General features: G+C 46.3%; 2 protein-coding genes across 4 annotated transcripts in view; one reads left to right on the top strand and one right to left on the bottom strand.

Moving 5' to 3' along the window:
• The window catches only part of B4GALNT3 (beta-1,4-N-acetyl-galactosaminyltransferase 3), a 403403-nt gene that overhangs the window by 119584 nt on the left and 263391 nt on the right, over window positions 1-20428 (top strand). The window lies entirely within an intron of this gene.
• The window catches only part of LOC125434730 (sodium- and chloride-dependent GABA transporter 2-like), a 193534-nt gene that overhangs the window by 113580 nt on the left and 59526 nt on the right, over window positions 1-20428 (bottom strand). The window contains exons 8-14 of one of the 3 annotated variants that reach the window (XM_048500344.1): window positions 13342-13445; window positions 12640-12764; window positions 10364-10476; window positions 8390-8527; window positions 5470-5572; window positions 3759-3859; window positions 2175-2345 (exon numbers count right to left, since the gene is read on the bottom strand). The exons of the other annotated variants lie outside the window; for them this stretch is intronic. Of the exons in view, the coding sequence (XP_048356301.1) occupies window positions 2175-2345; window positions 3759-3859; window positions 5470-5572; window positions 8390-8527; window positions 10364-10476; window positions 12640-12764; window positions 13342-13445 (855 nt within the window). The remainder of the gene's footprint in view (window positions 1-2174; window positions 2346-3758; window positions 3860-5469; window positions 5573-8389; window positions 8528-10363; window positions 10477-12639; window positions 12765-13341; window positions 13446-20428) is intronic. 3 annotated transcript variants of the gene reach the window in all.

The following is a 20428-nucleotide window of genomic DNA, read 5'->3' as shown; positions in this document are numbered from 1 at the left end:
TCCATCAAGGCATAGCCCAAATACCCCAAACCTTTGGCATTACATTGTCCAAGAAGCCCTGTATGTAACATCTAGCCTAAGAAGCAAACGTTTGTCTGGGAGCTTTCATCAAGGAAGTCACATGAATATCACACACCACATCTGATTATCCACTTATACTGTAGGGTTGCCAACTCTGGACTGGCAAATTCCTGGAAAGTTGTTGGTGGAGCCCAAGGAGGACAGGGTATGATACTATAGAGCAGGGATGCCCGTGGGTACCATACCACCTGCTGACAGTTTTCTGGTGTCCACCAAGTATGTTCTGGAAATGGAGGGGGCCAGGTAGGATTTTTTTGATTGACTATTGAACATCTAATTGACTGTGCAGAGTTTTTAAAATGTTGCCTAGGCAACAGTTGCCCTCACAGCACAAGGATCTACACCGAAGGTAAGCTGTGGCAATCATTTTGTGTCTGGTTCCATCTCCTGTGGCAGCCATTTTGGGTCAGCCATTTTGTTGCTGCGTCTACCATGCTGTGTCAAAATTCCAAATGTGCTTTCAGGGTCAAAAAAATTGGCAACCCTGCCATAGAGTCTACACTCCAAAGCAACCATTTTCTCCAGGCAAAAGAATCTGGAGATCAGTTGGAATCCCAGGAGATCTCTAGGCCTCGCTTAGAGACTGACAACCCTATCTTACTGTCAGGTATAAAGAAGAAATCTAAAGACAAATGTCCCAAAACTATGTTAGGTCCCTTCTGCATGGGCCAATAAACGTGGGTAAACGATGGTATAAAATCCGTTTTGGGGAGGAACTTCACACAGATCCCACCCCTAACACGAGTCTGCTCCATGCCCCCCACCCCAGGTTTTTCAAGAATCGCACAATCCACGATTCTTTTAAAATAGCCTGGTTGCAGCCACTTCCAAACGAACAGCTGGGCAGGAGACGCTTTTAATGCGGCTGTGAGTTCTATTTAGCATTCTATCCCCTGCCCCCTCTGTTCACCATTATGGTGGATTCTTTAGGGAGCTGCCATATAGAGTGGATTCTCTAGGTGGCTGCCATTTTGTGCCAATATGTTTGTGGGGTGGATTCTCGGGTAAGGGGATTCTTGAGTTGGGGTGGGGGGTTCTCGAATGCGCATTCTGCATGCTAGCAAAGCATTTCCTGTGTGAAACATCCCACATCTTGTTGCTGGGCTCCCAGTGATCCCGGATGGCCCCTACACCCACCATGTGAACAGCAAGACAGGCAACATGGGTTCATTTAACCCATTTGTGTTGCCTGTGCAGAAGGGATGTATGTGGTGCAGAGTGGTCTATGACACTATACCAGTGATGGCAAACCTTTTCGAGACCGAGTGCCCAAATTGTAACCCAAAACCCACTTATTTATATGCATGCAAAGGTGCAACCGGCAATTGGCAGATAGGTTTTAGTTTAGAAAAAGCGGTTTGGCCGGTGCATTACTCGGGAGTAAGCTTGGTGAAGCAACCATGCAACACTTTGAACAGGTCATGCCCAGTGACCCAGGCCAGCCTATATGTGTTTGTGTGTGGGGGGGTGTGATTTCCCCCCCACACATGATGAACTCTGTGCGCGCGTGCCCACAGAGAGAGCTCTGAGTGCCACCTCTGGCACGCGTGCCATAGGTTTGCCACCACTGCACTATACCCTGCTGGGGCCTTTCCTACTACCCTCTTCAGGCTCTACTCACAAATCTCCAGGGATTTCCCAAACTGGAGCTGCAACCCTAGCTCAAGCTATAAACATTAGAAAAGTAAGCACACTGGCTCCATCCATAGCTCTGAACTTTGTTGCTCGTTTTCAGTTACTGCAAGTTTTAAAATGCCAGGTAGAAAATCCATGAAGAGTGCCATCTGGAAGTCGATAACCAAAAAAGCGGGGTGAGGGAAAATGTAGGGGCACCAGAAAGCAAAGCTCTCTGCCAGTGATATTTTGAAAGGGCTTTGTAATCAATAGTAAGCACACCTGAAGGAAACCTGGTCTGTGTAGCCCTCCAGCCTACTCAAATCTAATCAAGCCACCAGCTCTTTCCAGTTCGCAACCTTGGCCCGTTAATTATTCTGCAACACAGCAAAGTGTCCTCAAAAGGCCTCTGTCAATTTATTGATGGCGGTCAGCAGCCTCTCAGCTTCCCAAACCCCACACGAACGCACCAGCCTCACCTCTCTCAGGGAGCCCTTGATGGTGGACAGTTTATATACAATCCAGAGAGGGATGCACACTATAGACGAGAGGGCCAACAGCCAGCCAACGGTATCTCCCCACCACGGGTACACGTATTTCTTGTTGTATGTCAGCGGGGTATATTTAATCAGAGAAAAAAGAAATGTTGCCTGGAGAAACAGACGGAGAAAGGAAAAGTGAGGCCCACCAGTATTAGCATTATATGCAGAACAAAATGCCCCCTGCCACTAGAACTGGACTTTTATCATTCCTACACAGCTGATCTTCACAAGACCAAAACAATACAGCAGACATAAAACTTGAAGGCCTGGCATTTTTACTGAGGAATGTTCATTTGACTGTCAATTAGTTATCCGGAACACCAACCTCCCAGTCTTCATATAAATTCATTTTATTACCTCATAATATTTGAGTCTCTACCTGCATTTTGAAGTGGCACATCTTAGACACAGATTGATCTCCTTAGTGAGGTTCAAAAACATGTCATGAATGATATTGCAGTTTCAAAAAGCTAACTGGCAACTCTGTAGGGATGGGTTGCTGAGGGAAAAGAGTGACCATTTAACCCTTCATTCTCATGCCTGTTCCAGGTGATTCTCTTTTTCTTCTTGCACAGCTACATGAAGCTTCAAAAGGTTTAGTTGGTGTGGGTGTAACAATGTTAGACTAGGAATGGGAAGACCTCATATGTTTCATCCTGAGGTCATAAAAGGAACAGCGTGATAAAAATGAATTAAATAAAATATTAAAGTAGCCTAAGCAGAAGAGTATTAATCAGTTCCTCCCACAGTGATTTTCTGCATTTTCAAGACAGTAGCCATTTCTGCATGAGTTGTTTACAATGTATCTTGCCGCCAAATGTTACTTTTCTCTTTTAATTCTGAATATTTTCCTCTGTTTTGTTTCCAAAACGTTTTCCCTTCTTTTTTCCTCCGTTGTGTTCCCAAACATGATTTTTTTCTATCCGTTTCCAAGCCAACTTTCTTTGACTGCTTTATCATGTTGAAACAGTGTTTGTTTCTCTCCTCCATCAAACATCCAGGCCCCCATATGGTTGCCTAATCTACTCTTCAGCTATTTTCTCCTCCCCCTCCTCCTCCATTTTCAAAAGGATTTTTTTAAAAAAATATATCTTTGTCATATTAAACTAGCAATGTAATATGGAGGCAGAGATACAAAGAAGTAGAGTGGATTGGACCAGCTTTGTCAATTTCACATAGAACTTGGATATTAAGACTCAGGCAGAGATAAAACTAGCATGGTTGATTGGACTGTTGTACTGGAAGTGATGCCACCTGAACACTGCCAACTCTTCCCCATTTTTCTCCCACTACCCAGCCGAGTGGCAGAAGGGTCAGCAGGGGTTGGGAGATCTCCTGCCATAGAGAAGGAAGCAGGAGATCTGGCAACTTTGAATTCTTGCCTTGTAGCAACACAGAACAGTACAAAGCAGGAAAGATGAAGCACAGCCAGCTGTATCCACATTTGCAGAACAGCTCAATCATTAAGAGCACTCTTTTCCTGGGCCTCAGTACTAGGGGACTTTACAGTGTCTCACTTACCAGGCAGACAGCCGGTGTGATGAATAGCCAGCAGTATTTGATGACTGGCCATGGCCGATAGCCAATCATGTCTTCAATATTATCATAAAAACGGTCAGCACCTGGGAAAGGGGAAAAAATCAACATGCTTAAATGAAGTGGAGAAAAGGAGAGAGAGACTTTTTATGGAAAGGAAACAACCTGCCAAGCTATACAGAAAGGAGCAAGTAGGGAATATGTCCTCGCAGCACAAAATGATTAGCAACTCAGCCTGCTAGTGGAAGTCAACAGACATTTATGCATGCACTCCTTACTCCCTGGCTATTTGCTTCACAGAGGGTTTCCCCCCATCATTTTTGTTTACACAAGGAGTCTCCTGCTGCAAAGTATCCCTAGCCAAGCCAATTCACCATGTTGCTTACACCCTGCTTCCTTGCTCTTTCCAAGCAACCTCCATTTGAAGAGGTTGCCTGCTGCCTTTTTTTCGGATGCTGTCTTTAATCTAGCATTACTTTTTACACCATCTCAATTTTGTGTCAATTTCAGCGTTAAAAAACAAAAAAACCCTTCTGGTCATCTTGAAATGGTGGCCCAAAGAATAGGAAGAACTGCTGAAGTGTGGGTGGGGAAAGATGGGGAGGACTGAGCAAACCTGAAGAACACCTAACGCATGCAAATGTCCTTTGCTCTCCCTAGGAAGGCAAAGAAAAAGTCACACTTAAGTTTTCGAAACCACGGGGATTCTCTGATCTGAGGGCAGAGTGACTGCCAAAGAGTAACTGAGAATCAAATCTGAAGGTTCAATGCGAAGGACATCACACATGCTTAAAAGCACACCAATGGCTTAACTCCCTTCCCTTGCTTCTACCAGAACTGAAAGTTTCATACTAGCAGCATGAAGTTCCCTTTGCATCATGAAAGCAGATAAAAATAAGATGCCAAGGCAAGGATTCCGGTATCTTCTCCATCTCTAGGAATGCAGAAGCATACACATTGGTAACAGAGCTTCCACATGTTTTCTGCACATTTGGTTCTTGGTGGCACAGTCATCATGACCACTGTGGCAAGACCACCGTAATAACTCACCACCCTCATTTTTATTTCACAGCACAGTGTACTACCACACATACAAATAGTATCCCTCCAAAAATCTCGCTGCTTCCCCTCCCCACTCCTTCCCAGACAAATCAGAACAAAAACTGCCCACATCTTTCCCCTTATATCTTTGCAATGAAAAGGGCTGGAGATTCCATTACATTAAGTTAAAACTGAGAATTCAAAGGAAGGACAACTCAAAATGGAAATAGATGGATGACAATAGATAGCATCATAGCAATAATCTTTTTAAGCTCACAAAAAGCACAGAAGCGGCAAAGCAAGGCAAACAATGTTGTAAAAATATGGGACTCCCATGAGAGGCCAAGGGTAGGGAAATGGCATCAGTGCAGGTGGGGAAGATGCAGACTATCCCTTCCATATAATGTGCTTGGCATGCAAAGTAAAAGCTCAGGTGACAGCAACCTTAGCCACCTGAAGTTATCCATGAACCAGATTTGGCCCACTGCCTGTTATTTGCCTATCACTGCAGAATGGATGGTTTATTCCACCTGTTACCTCCGTTGCAGAGAATGTTTCCATGCCTTCCATGGCTGCAAACCTGGTGCTTAAATGCCTGTTCAGATCTGCAGATCCAAAGACAGCAGCACATGTTTCCTGCCACATTTATACTTACCATAGACCCAACCGATGCACAGTGTCTCAAAAATAGCGACAAAGAGAAGGCACATTCCACTAGCAGCATAGTAGTCAAACAGCTGGAAGACATACATTCCACCCTAATGTAGAGAACCAGGATATAGAATCAAGGAGAGGGGGGGAGAGAGAAAAGAGAAATCTAAGCTGAAGCAAGTATATAAATATGGGACTCTCCAAAAATGCTTGGCAGTTTTCCCCTGATCATCTCATGTTAAATACAACACCGCCTCTTATCTGGAAATCTAAACACAGATAGGCATTAATTAAATATTTTGTTCTTCTGCCTTGTTATATTGATCACTTCAATACAATGCCTTCCTATACCTGGACAGACAAAACGGATTTTCCCTAAGGCTGGAATCACTCAAGGTTTTGCAAATATTTTCACTACCATTGAAAACAAAACATCTCTTTTTTTAGAGTTTCCAATATTCCTTGAAAAGGGGTTCATTTCCGTAGCAATTGTCATCTCCATGTCCTCAGTATGGCCAGCACATGGCCAGCTCTGATTGGCTACATAGCACAGTGATGTCATCCTCTTCAACACTGGACAGAATTAGCCATGGGGCTAATTGGGACTAATTCCAACAGAAGAAAGCAGAAGCAACTAGGTAGGGGAGGGAGTAAAATGGGAGGGGCAGGGGAAAAGTGAGAGCCAGTGTAGTGTAGTGGTTAGAGTGTCAGACTAGGATCTGGAAAACTCAAGTTCAAATCCCTGCTGGAGCCATGGAAGCTTGTGGGTGACCCTGGGCGGGCCAGTCACACACTCTCAGCCTTGACCCTGACTAGTATTTGGGTGGGCAACCTCCAAGGAATACCATGGTTGAGACATGGAGCCAGGCAATGGCAAACCACCTCTGAATGTCTCTTGCCTTGAAAACTCTACAGGGTCACCAAAAGTAAGCTGTGACTTGATGGCAGAAAAGGCAGTGAAGACCCAAATGTATGGACCTCAACTCCTTGGAAGAACTGGGAAGGAAACAATTATGTAAATAAATAAAATGGCCAAATAAAATGGAAGGCGACTGGCTCTTTGCTTCAGTGGACTGCATGTCGTAGAATTTACTCCTCCAGATTTGTAGCTTTGCTCTTTCCAAGGAGCACCTGAAGAACTTTTCATTCTTTGTACTCATTTGAGGAGGCAACTGTTGGCTCTTCTCAACAGCCCTTTTCCTCCTTTCGCCCACAGTATGCATTTTTTAAAGATTTTATGCCAAGTGCCAGAGCATCATTTATTGGTATTGTGCTAAATAATATAAAGAGCTGCGAGTGCCGATGGAACAGGGGAGGAGGGTGAAGCATGCAGTTACTTAAGGCAGCTGGAATGCCAGAATGGTGAAGAAAATGAGCTATGATCCATCCCATGGCATTCTAGGTTCAAATCTCACCCTCGTCATGATTTCATTAGGTAGCTTTACACAAACTCTCTTTCAGCTTCAGCCTCCCCCTATGTCCATTTATTTACTTACTTAACTTATTGAGGTTTATATCCCACCCTATATGGAGGTCTCAGGGCAGCTTACAAAATTAGACACAACAGTAAAAGCATCACCATATAAGAAAATCGTTTTTAAAACATGGTATTACTCCTCCACATATCCTCCCCCCCAACACTGGCAGCCTCCAGAGGGTCATTGTGGGGGCCAAATTGTAATACTTCCCTACCTTACAGTGTTGCTATAAGGACTGCAGTAAGAAAATGTAGAAGAAAGAAAAAATGCTTTTATACCCTGCTTTTCTCTACCGTAAGGAATCTTAAAGCAGCTTACAATCATCTTCCCTTCAACCACTCCTCACAACAAACATCTTGTGAGGCAGACAGGAGTTAGAGTAGGGCTGCCAACCTATGGTGCTCCAGATGTTCGTGGACTACAATTCCCATCAACCCTGACAACATGGCCAACTGGCCAACTGGCTAGGCTGGCAAGGGCTGATGGGAATTGTAGTCTATGAACATCTGGAGAGTTCTGAGAGAATGGTCACCCAGTAGGTTTCTTGTAGAAGAACAGGGAATCAAACCTGGCCCTTTAGATTACCACTCTTAACCAGTACACCACCCCAGCTCACCCTGCATTTGAAGTGTTTTAAATACTGGTTCTATGTTAATGCTAAATTACTAACAATAATTTTCACAAATATGAGCCTCGGAGACCATTCCTAAAGCAGACCACAGCATGACAAAGCACATAGCATGGACTTGTTTGTGGGATGCAATCTTAGCAACGCTTTTCTTTCAGCCTCTTATTACCGAGTAGAATTACAAAAAGAGTTAAGTTATAGTCTGGGAATGCAGAAGTATGCAGCAGGGCTATATTTAAATCTCCTCAGAGAGACAGAAAATAGGAATGCAAGGTATCCCATTTTTGTATCTACAAAAATGATGTCAATGTATGACCCTGTGCAGAACTGCAGGAATGAGCCTCTTATGCAAATGCTGCAATTACACTGCTCTCTTACCATTATCAACCTACACAGAGCCCTACAGGAATGCTGGATGCATTTTAAGTCAGGCTCACAGGCCAGCACAGATGACCGAATGCGCATGTCCCATGCTCTCCGTGAAGTGTGTGACTTAACTCATGGCTCTGAAATCTTTGAAATCACTGGAGTTCCACAGCAGACACAATAAATCAGAAGACAGAAAGTTTGGGAAACTTTAAGGGACTCTGCTGGATGTATTCACAACCTTCTCAATAATTGTTTATAAAAAGATGGTTCTGGGCAGATACCCCAAACCTACCCTCTTGTGGAAACCTCTCTTTTGAGGAGTGACTGAGATGTGATCTGCAACCATGGTAAGCAATGTGAAATCTCTTTTTCTTCAAACTAACCAATTTGCAGTTGATTTTCATACAAGTTATGCAAACAAATAAAAGTTTTTTCTGTCAAGATCCTACCTCAGTGATCATGACCAGCCCCACAAGGTACGAGAGGATAGAGACAAGCAAGATCAGGATTTCTCTGCGATTCTTTTTCCGAAAAATTCCAGGGTACATGTCAACAACAGCAGTCACCAAGCTTTCCACGCAGACAAACTAAACAAAGGAGAGAATTCAGGCAGCCATCAGATCTTTAAAAATATAAGAAGAGGGGTAGCTAACCAGAGGACAGGGTCTGAATTCAAAATGACCTGGACAGATTAGAGAGCTGGGCCAAAACAAACAAAATGAATTTCAACAGAGATAAATGTAAGATACTACACTTAGGGAGAAAAAATGAAATGCACAGAAAAAGGATGGGTGACACCTGGCTTGAAAACGCTACATGCAAAAGGGATCTGGGAGTCTTAGTAGGCCACAAACTGAACATGAGTCAGCAGTGCGATGCAGCAGCCCAGAAAGCCAATGCAATTCTGGGCTGTATCAATAGGAATATAGTGTCGAGATCAAGGGATGTAATTGTACCTCTCTATTCTGAATTGGTCAGACCACCTGGAATATTGTGTACAGTTCTGGGCACCGTAATTCGAGAAGGATATTGACAAGCTGGAACGGGTCCAGAGGAGGGCAACCAAAAGTGGTAAAAGGTCTGGAATCTATGCCATACGAGGAGAGACTTAGGGAGCTGGGTATGTTTAGTTTGGTGAAGAGAAGGTTAAGAAGTGACATGATAGCCATGTTTAGATATTTGAAGGGATGTCATGTCGGTGAGGGAGCAATCTTGTTTTCTGCTGCTCCAGAGACTAGGACCAGTTGTACTGGGTTCAAGGTGAAGGGAAAGAGATTCCGCCTAAACATCAGGAAAAACTTCCTGACAGTAAGAGCTGTTAGACAGTGGAATGTACTACCTTGGAGTGTGATGGAGTCTCCTTTTTAAACAGAGGCTGGATGGCCATCTGATAGGAATGCTCTCATTATGTGTTTCTACATTATAGGGGGTTGGACTTGATAGCCCTTGGGGTCTCTTCCAACTCTATGATTCTATGATTCTAAGAGTCAGGCTGGATCAGACCATGGGCCCATCAAGGCCAGGATTCTGTTCACACAGTGGCTGATGAGTTGCCTCTAAGAAGCCCTCAAGCTGGGTGATTGCTGGGTGATCCAGCTGGAGATAAATACCTTTTTCAAAGAACTGAAGACAGTTTTAAAGGAGGATCACAACTTGTAATATATACCCTTATCCCACAACTGAGAAAAACATGTTTTGCAAAAAAAAAAAAATGTATAGTTGCAGCTTGTGTTGCCCAGAGACAACAGTGAGATAGGTACACTTAGGGATACGGCCCATATTGGTTGTGGTGGGTTTTCCGGGCTGTGTGGCCGTGGTCTGATGGATCTTGTTCTTCAACAATACACGGCCCATATCGTTTCCTTGTAATTCTATCTGGTATCCTTGTCACTGATGTCACAAGGGAGGAACAAAATCAAAACAGGAATACTGAAATCTGACAAGTAAATTTGCAATGTTTGGAAACACATATCTCAGGGAGCAATGCATGCAAGACTTTGCAAAAATTTTAGCAATCTCCAGCATATTGCAAATTCACGCCCTTAACTGACCACCATTTCTCAAATGCTTATTGCCACCGAGGAAAACCGGGTTGGTGTCACTTTCTATCTGCATAAGTAAATTTAGAATCCTCCATTTTTTAACTCCAACCCTCTAACTGTCCTCAACGATAATGAATTCTTTGAAAGCTAACTCTTTATGTACCCAACATCATCTCCACCTACAACAAAAAGATGATAAGCTGGGAGAAAAAGGCAAATCTCAGTGCTAACAAAGCAGAAAAAGCTATTTCAGCTAATGTAGAACCCTGTCTTCCCCCCTGCCTTTTGAATGGTCTGGAACATGAAGTTGCTAAACACTCTCAGTCTCTCAGGAAAGGGTTAAAGTAGTTAGGGAAATGGGGGCCACAAAGGCATTTTTACCTGACTGTCCAATCCCAGAAGGACAACCATGACAAAAAAGAAACAGGCCCACAGCGGAGAAAAGGGCAGCATGACAACAGCTCGTGGATATGCTATGAAAGCCAAGCCAGGCCCTGCCAAGAGAAAATTAGCAAGGTAAGTGCCTGAATCAAAGCGCTCATAAAGATGCACTGGCAGAAGGCAAATGTTCGGGACAGTGCTATGAGGCAGGCCCAGTTCTCACTGAGGTAGTAAATTTGCATCAGGGCTATGCCATTAACAGGCTGTAAATGAACAAAGGTTGCTAATCTCTAGGTGGAAGCTGGACATTTGCAGGAATTACAACTGATCTTCAAACTACAGTATTCAGTTTCTCTACAGCAGAGGTCTGCAACCTATGGCTCTCCAGATGTTCATGGACTACAATTCCCATCAGCCCCTGCCACCATGGCCACTTGGCTGATGGGAATTGTGGTCTGTGAACATCTGGAAAGCCGCAGGTTGCAGACCCCTGCTCTAGAGAAAACGGCTGCTTTGGAGGGGTGGGTTCTATGGTGTTACCCTAGGGGAGGTCCCTCCCCTCCCCAAACCCTGACTTCCACAGGCTGTACCCCCCAAGTCTCTGGAAATTTCCCTACCCAGAGCTGCTATACTAAATGAATTCTTCACCATACAGAAGGAAACTAGACAGGACATTTAATTTGCCTAGATCTCTGTCTAAAAGGTGAGAGTCATATCTATGTTCTTTGGTCATGTGTGTCAAAAGAATAACGTGTGGGCTGGCCTTCATTCAAGACCACACACATAAGCCACAGTGACACCTAGGATGGTTCACTCATCTCATCTCACCAGGCAGGACTCAAACACAGAGCCAGCTGGAAAACAGCCAAACATCATGACATTCTGACAGAAGGACTTAGCAAGTGGGGGGGGGGGGAAACAACATTTTTGCTGCACAGTCGGTTTGATTTTAGAACCCATCGATTTGCTCCTGGCTGCATGCAGCCAGTCATACAAATAGCTCTTCTGGGACAATTAATTAATTTTGCCAAGATTATCTCATTCAGTGGATTCCGTGCTCTGCTGGAAGTTAGTTGGTGGCCGTACAGTGTGCCTCTACCATTCTCTTTGGCTCTGTATTCACAAAACATAGCTGTCCTCTTATCATATGGAGCAGAAGTACTCAACCTCTTTCCTGCTATCCTGAACTCTGACGCTACCCTGAGTCTGGCAGCCATCTATATATATAAAAATCTATCAGTGCGTTTTTCTGCTGACAGGTAATCTCCCAAACTACTGGACCGATTGCTTTGAAATTTTCACACAACGTCGCATTTGTGTGCGGTCAGGTTTCCATACTGTTTCCACACCTCCTGTTGTGTACATGTCACAACTGTGCCAGTTATTGTGTACATGCCACTCCTGTGACAGTTGGAACCACAGTTCTGTTCCGCAACAGCGCCATCTGCCGGCCGTCAAAGCAACACCCTCTGATACAAGGGAAACAACCATGCCTTCCTTGAAAACCGCTGCCATCTGGAGTGAAAGGGGTGGGGCCCGCCATCTGCACATTGCCCACCCACCCTAGCAGAGGAAGGGGAAGGTGAGGAAGGGTCCAGGGGTTTGCTGGACCAAATGCTCTGAAATTTGAACACAACGTAGCTCATGCCTCCCAGTGTGTTTTACGCTAGATAATTCGCCTGCAAGGGACGGGAGTGAAAGGACAGGATCAGCCACCTGCACATGGCCCACCCACCCTAGCAGAGGAAGGGGAACGTTAGGGAGGGACCGGCCCGGTTGCCATGCAAGGGAACGGGAGAGAGGGAGGGGAGCAAGGGGCCCCTTGCCCCTCCCCTGCAATCATTGTGCAATGACACATGTTCGAACCGTTCGCTTCCCCTTTTCTTTACTTTCCACTTCACCACAGCCACAGCAATGAGTGGCCGAGGCCCGCTAGTACTGCATATAGGCCCATGTGTAACAATATAGAAAACATGGCTGAAAACTAACATGGTGGATGCAACTGTGATTAGCAAATAAAGTTGTGAGATTGAAGTCAATTGAAGAAGGAAAAAGCAGAGATGCGAGGAGGCTGACCCTCTGTTGAGAGGGTAATTTATTGGCTGACTGAACAGAGTCACCTCGTTGACACAACCAGGTATTGCCTACTGATGAATAGAGGTCACCATTCAAAGCTCTGCCCCAACAGAAGAAGCTCTACAGTCAGCACTTTGATTTATAATACTGAAGTTTATTTCTTTTCATTTCAGTGAACCCCAAATGCACAACGCACTCACCCGACTCAGCTACCTCAGAAATAGGCACTCCCTGCTCTTGCGCCATAAAACCCAAGATGGAAAAGATCGCAAAGCCAGCCACAAAACTTGTGCCACTGTTCAGAAAACACAGAGCGATACAATCCCTAAGAGGAAAAATAATAATAATATCAACACAAAAGCTTAGGAAGCCAATCAGAAGTTAGCATTTGCACGAAGGGGCAGCAAATCAGATGACAAGCATCAGGCAATTAAACTGAAGGATCCAGTGGAAACGCACACATACGTTTAATGATCCCGATGCAAATACTGCAGCACACACTGTATCTATGGATAAATACAGAACATTTGCACCACAGAGCAGTGTCATTTGATAATTACCTCACCTCAAATTACCTCAGATTTCAAGTGGATTCTCACTATGACAGTTAATACTCAAGGGTCTCCCATTATCAGGGCGGTAAAATAAAAGCTCTATGGCAGTGGTGGCGAACCTTTGGCACTCCAGATGTTGTGGACTACAATTCCCATCAGCCCCTGCCAGCATGGCCAATTGTAGGGGCTGATGGGAATTGTAGTCCATAACATCTGGAGTGCCAAAGGTTCGCCACCACTGCTCTATGGGAATGGGCAACATACATACATACATGGAGCCACACGCAACCAACACAGCAGTTTTGGATCACCATTTGTCATTCTCTAGATTCTTGTTTATCTTCTTACCTGTAACAGTTGTTATGGTACTGGTTGTAACTGCCCAAAGCCGTCAGGCACCCCAAGCAAATGGCGTAGGAGAAAAAGATCTGAGTACCTGCATCCATCCACACCTATAAAAAAAGAAATACATGCATACATTGTTGAGAGAAGATGCCCTAGCACATGTTCTCGTTCATGTCACTGCTAATGGCCATTGCTCTCCCAAGACGAGAGACATCCCTGCTGTCCTTTTCCCCTGGAATGTAACCCCAGGGTAAGATCAGTTCTGTAGATTACACAGCGTTGGAAGAGAAGGCACTTTGCTTCATTAAGGTGGACAGGAGGTGGTGAGGAGTGCTGGAAATAGGTCAGCGGTCCCATCCCTGCTATTCCCCTCCCACACACTTGTGACATGCATGGAGTTATAGTTATAAGGTTACACTGAGCAGGACAAAGATGGCAGAGTATTTCTTCCTGGCTCTTCCATTGGTGGAAAGCTGAAGAGGGAATGATTTCTCCTCAGTGCAGCGCACTGATTCACATGACACAAAGGCGTCTCTAGGATGGGGCAGCCAGGGTATTTGCCCTGGGCACCACTTGAAGGGGGCACCCTCAGCCGCCCAGCCCTTCCCTACCAAGAATTCTGGCCAGGTCTAGCTTTAAACTGTGAGCTTCGTCTCTGAAGTTCATGTATATTTTTGAAGCAGAACCAACAGTACAAATCAAGACCCAGCCAGATAGAGGGGTCAAGGCAGTGGTGGGATCCAAAAATTTTAATAACAGGTTCCGATGGTGGTGGGATTCAAACAGTGGCGCCGCCACACACAAGCACCTCCAGTCCCTATTGGGCAGGGAGGTTGCTTTAGTAACCCCTTTTCAGCACTCAGAAAAAATTAGTAAGAACATAAGAACATAAGAACAAGCCAGCTGGATCAGACCAAAGTCCATCTAGTCCAGCTCTCTGCTACTCGCAGTGGCCCACCAGGTGCCTTTGGGAACTCACATGTAGGATGTGAACGCAATGGCCTTCTGCGGCTGTTGCTCCCGAGCACCTGGTCTGTTAAGGCATTTGCAATCTCAGATCAAGGAGGATCAAGATTGGTAGCCATAAATCGACTTCTCCTCCATAAATCTGTCCAAGCCCCTTTTAAAGCTATCCAGAATTTGAAGAGTGGCCATCACCACCTCCTGTGGCAGCTTGTTTGAACTTACCAATCACACGTTGCGTGAAGAAGTGTTTCCTTTTATTAGTCCTAATTCTTCCCCCCAGCATTTTCAATGAATGCCCCCTGGTTCTAGTATTGTGAGAAAGAGAGAAGTGGGGAGAACTGGTTGGATCCCACCTCTGGGTCAAGGCACTGAGCATCCTTTCTCTACTGCTCTGGCACTATTCATTTGATGTGTAGATTGCTACTTTCAGGGGAGCATCCTTCCTCCAGGTGGTTAGCAATCAAAAGTGGTGGCTGGAGATTTCCTAGGATTACAACTGATCTCCAGACAAGAGAGATCAGTTCACTTGGGAAAAAGGACCACTTTAGAAAGTGAACTTTATGGCATTGTACCCAGTGGTGGGATTCAGCAGGTTCGCACCACTTTGGCAGAACCGGTTGTTAAAATGGTGCTTGTAAACAACCAGTTGTTAAATTATTTGAATCCCACCACTGATTGTACCCCATTTAAGTTCCCTCCCTTCCCAAACCTCACCCTCTTCAGCCCCAACCCCTCCAGCTGACAATCCAAGTGGCCAGACAAGGGACCAGGCAAAGTTCACCTCTCTAGCCAAGCAGCCAATGTAAACATCCATCCCAAGCTTTTAGACCAGCCCAGGAGTGCTTAAAAGGATTACAAAGGGTTACGCTGACCTATTTTTTTTCAAGCACCCTTTTAATCTCCTTGGCACCAAAGGCTGGTACAGCAGCTCAGCTGGAACCAAGATTTAACATGGAGGAATTGGTCCTGAATAGATTAAAAACGGCAGCTGGGTAAGGAAATGCCAGCAAAGCAAACAAGAATGAATTTGTGAACAACAGAAAATGAGAGAGGCGGAGAGAGTGGTTGGCAGCAGCTATTTGGGGGCAGGCTGTGCAGGCATCTTTATTGCTGCACACGGTAGCCACCTGGGCATTGCAAAAAAAATGCCAGGTTACATCCCTGTGGAAGCCCCTGCAGCAAATGCAACCACACAAACAACGCAGTCTGGGCAGGAGTCACAAGACTTTTGCTTTGGTGTGTTTTTTCCCCCTTCCTTTTCTTCACAGAAAAATATAAACCTCATTTTCTCTGAAGTAAAGGGGGAAACTGCAGGTTGGCATGTGCGTCTGGACACTTTCACACGGTCACCACAGGGAGGAGAGTGGAGCAGAGCTGGACACCCTCTCTTCCCTTTTGGGCTCTTTAAAAGGCTTTTATTTTATTCATTCATTCTTTTCTTTTTTTCCTCAACCACATTACAGCACAGTTAGGAAGCGGGAAAAGTCTTCTAAAGAATTTTTAAAGAGGGTGATGGAGGGGCATGCAGGCGTGACAGCAAGGAGGAGAGCAGAGCCAAGCAGAGCAGGATTTGGAGGGGGACAAAAGAACAAAATGATACCCCTATATACCATACAAATATTTTTCTCTATGTTTGAATATTCCCTGAACCCCTCTGCACACATAAAACCCCAACCCCAGGAGGACATTTTCCCCCGGACTTTGGCTTAGATACAGCACACATAATTTTGACAGAAAAAAAATCACACGCACCTCACACTCCTCCGCAAAGTACAGCCAAAGAAAAGCTTAATCTGGTAATTATGCTGCTAGAAGCTAAAATGACTAAACTGAAGCTACCGTGTTTAAGTCACTGGAAAAGACAATAGCGCTAGGAAACATTGAAAGCAGTCGGAAAAGCAAAAGACCAACCATGAGATGGATTGGCTCAGTGAAGGAAGCCACGGCCCCCAGTTTGCACGCCCTGAGCAAAGCTGTTAAAGAGAAGACGTTTTGGAGGCAAGCCTATCAGATGAGGGGCAGATCTACATGTGGCCTTTGGTCAGAGGTGGGATCCAGCAGGTTCTCACTGGTTCCCGAGAGTAGGTTACTAATTATTTGTGTGTGCCAAGAGGGGGTTACTAATTGGTGATTTTGCCACGTGATTTTTGCCTTAGTTACGCCCCTCCTCTCAGCAGTAGCGCGCAGAATTTGAAGCAGTCTAGCAGGAGGTGCACCGGCGTGCGTGGCAGCCTGCGCCTGCGTGCATTCGTTTCCCGCCCAAGGACCGGTGCAGCAGCTGCGTCCTTGCCACAGTCCCGCCCCGGAATGCCCGGCCACGCCCCCGTCGTGCCCCGCCCAGCCCAATTGGTGCTACGCCACTGTTTGAATCCCACCACCATGGGAACCTGTTACTAAAATTTTTGGATCCCACCACTGCCTTTGGTAAAGCGAAGCCTAACACAGCTTCCAGTCTAAAGCAATGAGGGCAAGAGAAGAACTCGTCCCCTTCCACTCCACCCATTCAACTCCAGGTTGCCCTGGGGCTTGTCTCATCAGAACACAAGGCAGGGAGATGGGAATGAGGGGCACATCAGACTTTCCAAACTATTAATGGTCACCAGTCCTCACATTTATTCTTCTCTCATGAGTGTTTAGACGGTGCCCTCATCCCCTCCAGCCTGAGAAGTTTCACATGCCCAAAGCCTACCATGGCCACTGTCGACACACATTCCTTGAAAGGGAGGGTGGGAAGACAAGGAATTGAAGGGTCCTGCAGGTGGAACAATGGAGGGTGCATCGGCTGAGGGAAGGAAGATTAGTGAGGCCGAGGAAAGTTGTCTGGGGGTCTCGGTCTCCCACTGCATAGTGCTTGACATCTTTGAACATCTCCTCAAGAACCTTTAGCTCCCCTGCCTTTTCACTCACCATAGTCTCACCTGACTTACGGCTGCAGCTTCTGCCTTACCAAAGTCTGCACTCCCCTCTGAGGCCCAGGGGCTCCCTCTTCCTTCGCCACCTTCTAGCAGCAACCTGAGGAACAGGGTGCATGTGCTGCAGAATGACCCATCTCTTCTATGCAATGGAGTCTCCCCTATCTCCTAGCAGCAGCTGAGTCAGGGGAATGGGCACGTGTGCTGCAGAACAAACCATCTCTTCAGGGCAATTGAGCCCCCCCTACCACTCTGCCACCGTTTCCTCACTGCCCACTGCACAAAACACCTATCCCCGTCGCCCCCCATATCTGGTCCCAGAACCCAGCAAGCACCACGCTGTGCCCACACTGCTTGTTGCTGCTGCCATGGCAGGGGTGCATTTTCCTCCCCTTCACACCCTCCCCAGCAAAAGAATAATAATCTGGAAGCAGCCCGAAACATTCACACATTAAACACAATGGTTTGTTATTGGGTGTTTTCATTATAACAGAATGTTTTTATATTTGTTAGCCTCCGTGGGTGTTCTTTGAACAGAATGATGGGGTATAAATAAATAAATAACTACACTGTAAAGTATCCAGTGCTCTCTCCACCCAGATAAAAGTGGCAACCATATCAGAGGGTCCCCACACTTTTTGAGCCTGTGAGCACATTTGAAATTCTGACATAGAATGGCAATAAAATGGCTATCACAAAATGGCTGCTACAGAAGGTGGAGCCGGCCACAAAATGATTGCCGCAGCTTAACTTCAGTGTAGATCCTTATTTTGTGGTGGCAGCTGCTGCCAAAGCAACATTTTTTTAAAAAGCTGTACAGCCAATCAGATCTTCAATAGTCAATCAGAAGGCTTGCTGGGCAAAAGCCTTATCCGGTCCCATCCACTCCTAAAAACATTGGGCAGGCACCAGTGTTTCTGCAGGTGCCATGGTGCCCCCGGACACCATATTGGGAACCCCTAATTTATGGGATGAGATTTGTTAGATGAGAACTATTTTATTATATCACTCCATGAATTATGTTTGAGCACTTGGTCAACGCTCAATCCTGTGTGAAAACAAAACCCCTCTACCCTAGAAGTCCATTCCAAAGCTTGGCTAGCCTTAGGAAAGCTGTGGTGTCTCCATTGAAGACAAGGGCCTTTGCACGTGTTCTGAAGCCCAGTTGACCTTATTCACAAGCTGGAGAGCTGAGCTTTAAACTGAAACCAGAATCTGAGCTAGAGGTGCTATGCAGTGGAAAGCCTGCTAGGCCACTGGACAGGACCATTGGCCCCAGGAGTCAGAAGCGGAAAATTGGAAGGTGGGCGAGAAGATAAACAGACTGAGGGATTATAGCAGCAGACGGTGGGTGGAAAGCAAAGCACAGAACTCAACAGAGCTGAATGTTCTCTATAATGTTGCTCGAGTGCCGCAAACATCTACATTATGTTGCATTTACATATCTAAGGAAAGGAATGATGGGCAGGAGGAAGAAAAGGAGACCTGTGGGTGGGGGGATTGAAGGCACGTACATGAAATAGTGTCTCCATAGAGTAGTGTTCAAGGCTGCTCCAATACTTTCGCTCTTGCAGAACACAATGGTCTGCTCTGCCTCTTCAGAGAGTGGGCAGCAAGGACCCACCCTCCTTGTCCATGCGACAAAGAAGCGGGGGCTGAGCAACCAAAGTCAATAAAACATGAATTATTTGCACAGGAAACCGCCAGCAGTCAAAAAGACTGAACATATTCACAATTTTACTCAAGAAATAGCATATACAGAACATACAGAAGTGGTTAGCAACTCAAACTTAGTTCGTCAAAAATCAGTTTGTGTTACAGATGTTTCATAACCGAGTGAGTTACAAACTCAGTCAGCTTTTCAGTACACAGGACATATATAAGGATCAGATGAACAGATTTTGGAAAAGCTGGACTAAGCTTGAGTGGCTAGCCACTTTTTTATATTGTGTAAATACTATATTTTGAGTAAAATTGTATGTTTTTGACTGAGAACCAGCCTCTAGCATTTGAGAGGGGAAATGAGGAGCCACTCTTATGTACTCAAAATACACCAATTCTCACTTCTGGAGCACGATGACCCATGCAGAAACCTCTTCTCCAGCAGGTACACGTGGAATTATCTAGTCACCCTGCAATTGTCTCACCTGGTTGACAGGCTGCAGGACTGGTCCTTAGGGCAACCAGCTAGTCCACACACCTAGCAGTTTCTTCACTGATTTCTGTGCATGGCTGCTGGGGCAGAATGGACACCAGACAAAATTCTCAGAGGACCAGGGAGACCACTTCTTCTGAAGATCTCCAGCCAGGTCCAAGAAGGCCCTGAGGCCAGCTGGGCAGGAATGTGCAAGCAGCAGTCTCACCACAGCAAAGGTGTTCCAAATGTGGCTGAAAACAGTGGAGTACTGCTAATGGAGATATGGGGTATCCCATGTCCCCGGGTGCACACCATTTGATCATGTGGGGTTTGTGCCTGGTGGCTTCTCTGTGCTGCTTAGGTGAGTGCCGTGGCTGCAGGCCTGCTCCTGCACTCCCCGGCCTCCCTGAGCCACCCACTGCTGAGTCACAGCCACAGGCCAGCTCCTGCCCGAGAGCCGGTCTCCCTGTCAGCAACAAGCCCATGGAGGCAGGAGCCGGTGCCTGCCTGAGTTGTGAGCTGTGGCGGCAGGCCAGCTCTCAGGCAGGAGTTGGCTTGTGGCCATGGCTCATCAGCAAGTGGCTCAGGTGGGTGGCTGAGGATGGCTCCTGCCCTCCATGGCCTCCCTGCTGACAGGGAGGCTGGCTCTCAGGCAGGAGCTGGCCTGCCGCCACAGCACCTGCTTAAGCCGCCCATCCCAGCCGCCCGCCACCAAGCCCCCTTGGCTCCTTGGGGAGGGCAGGAGCCAGCCTGCAGGGAGACGACCCCCCACACCTCCATCGGAGGTCACACCTGCCTTGCAGGCTCCCAGCCCACAAGGGTAAGTGGGGCATGGGGAGGCAGGTTGCCCCAGGTGACATTTCCCCCTGGTACGCCTCTGGTTGAAACTCCCTCTTCTTTCAACTCACCCTTGCCCAACTAGCCTCATTGACACACACACGAGATTGCCAATTCCATGTGTGGCCTGGAGATTTCCTGGACTCAGTGGCAAAGTGCCAAGGGGGCGGAGGGTGGGCAATGCACCGGGCGTGCGCTGGTGCAGGGGTGTCGCGGGGGCGTAGGGCACACGTGTGCC

Source organism: Sphaerodactylus townsendi, linkage group LG06 (assembly GCF_021028975.2).
Source record: "Sphaerodactylus townsendi isolate TG3544 linkage group LG06, MPM_Stown_v2.3, whole genome shotgun sequence".
NCBI classification, from domain to species: Eukaryota; Metazoa; Chordata; class Lepidosauria; order Squamata; family Sphaerodactylidae; genus Sphaerodactylus; species Sphaerodactylus townsendi.
Note: the sequence above shows the minus strand (reverse complement) of the source record. Positions and strands in the feature narration are given on the sequence as shown.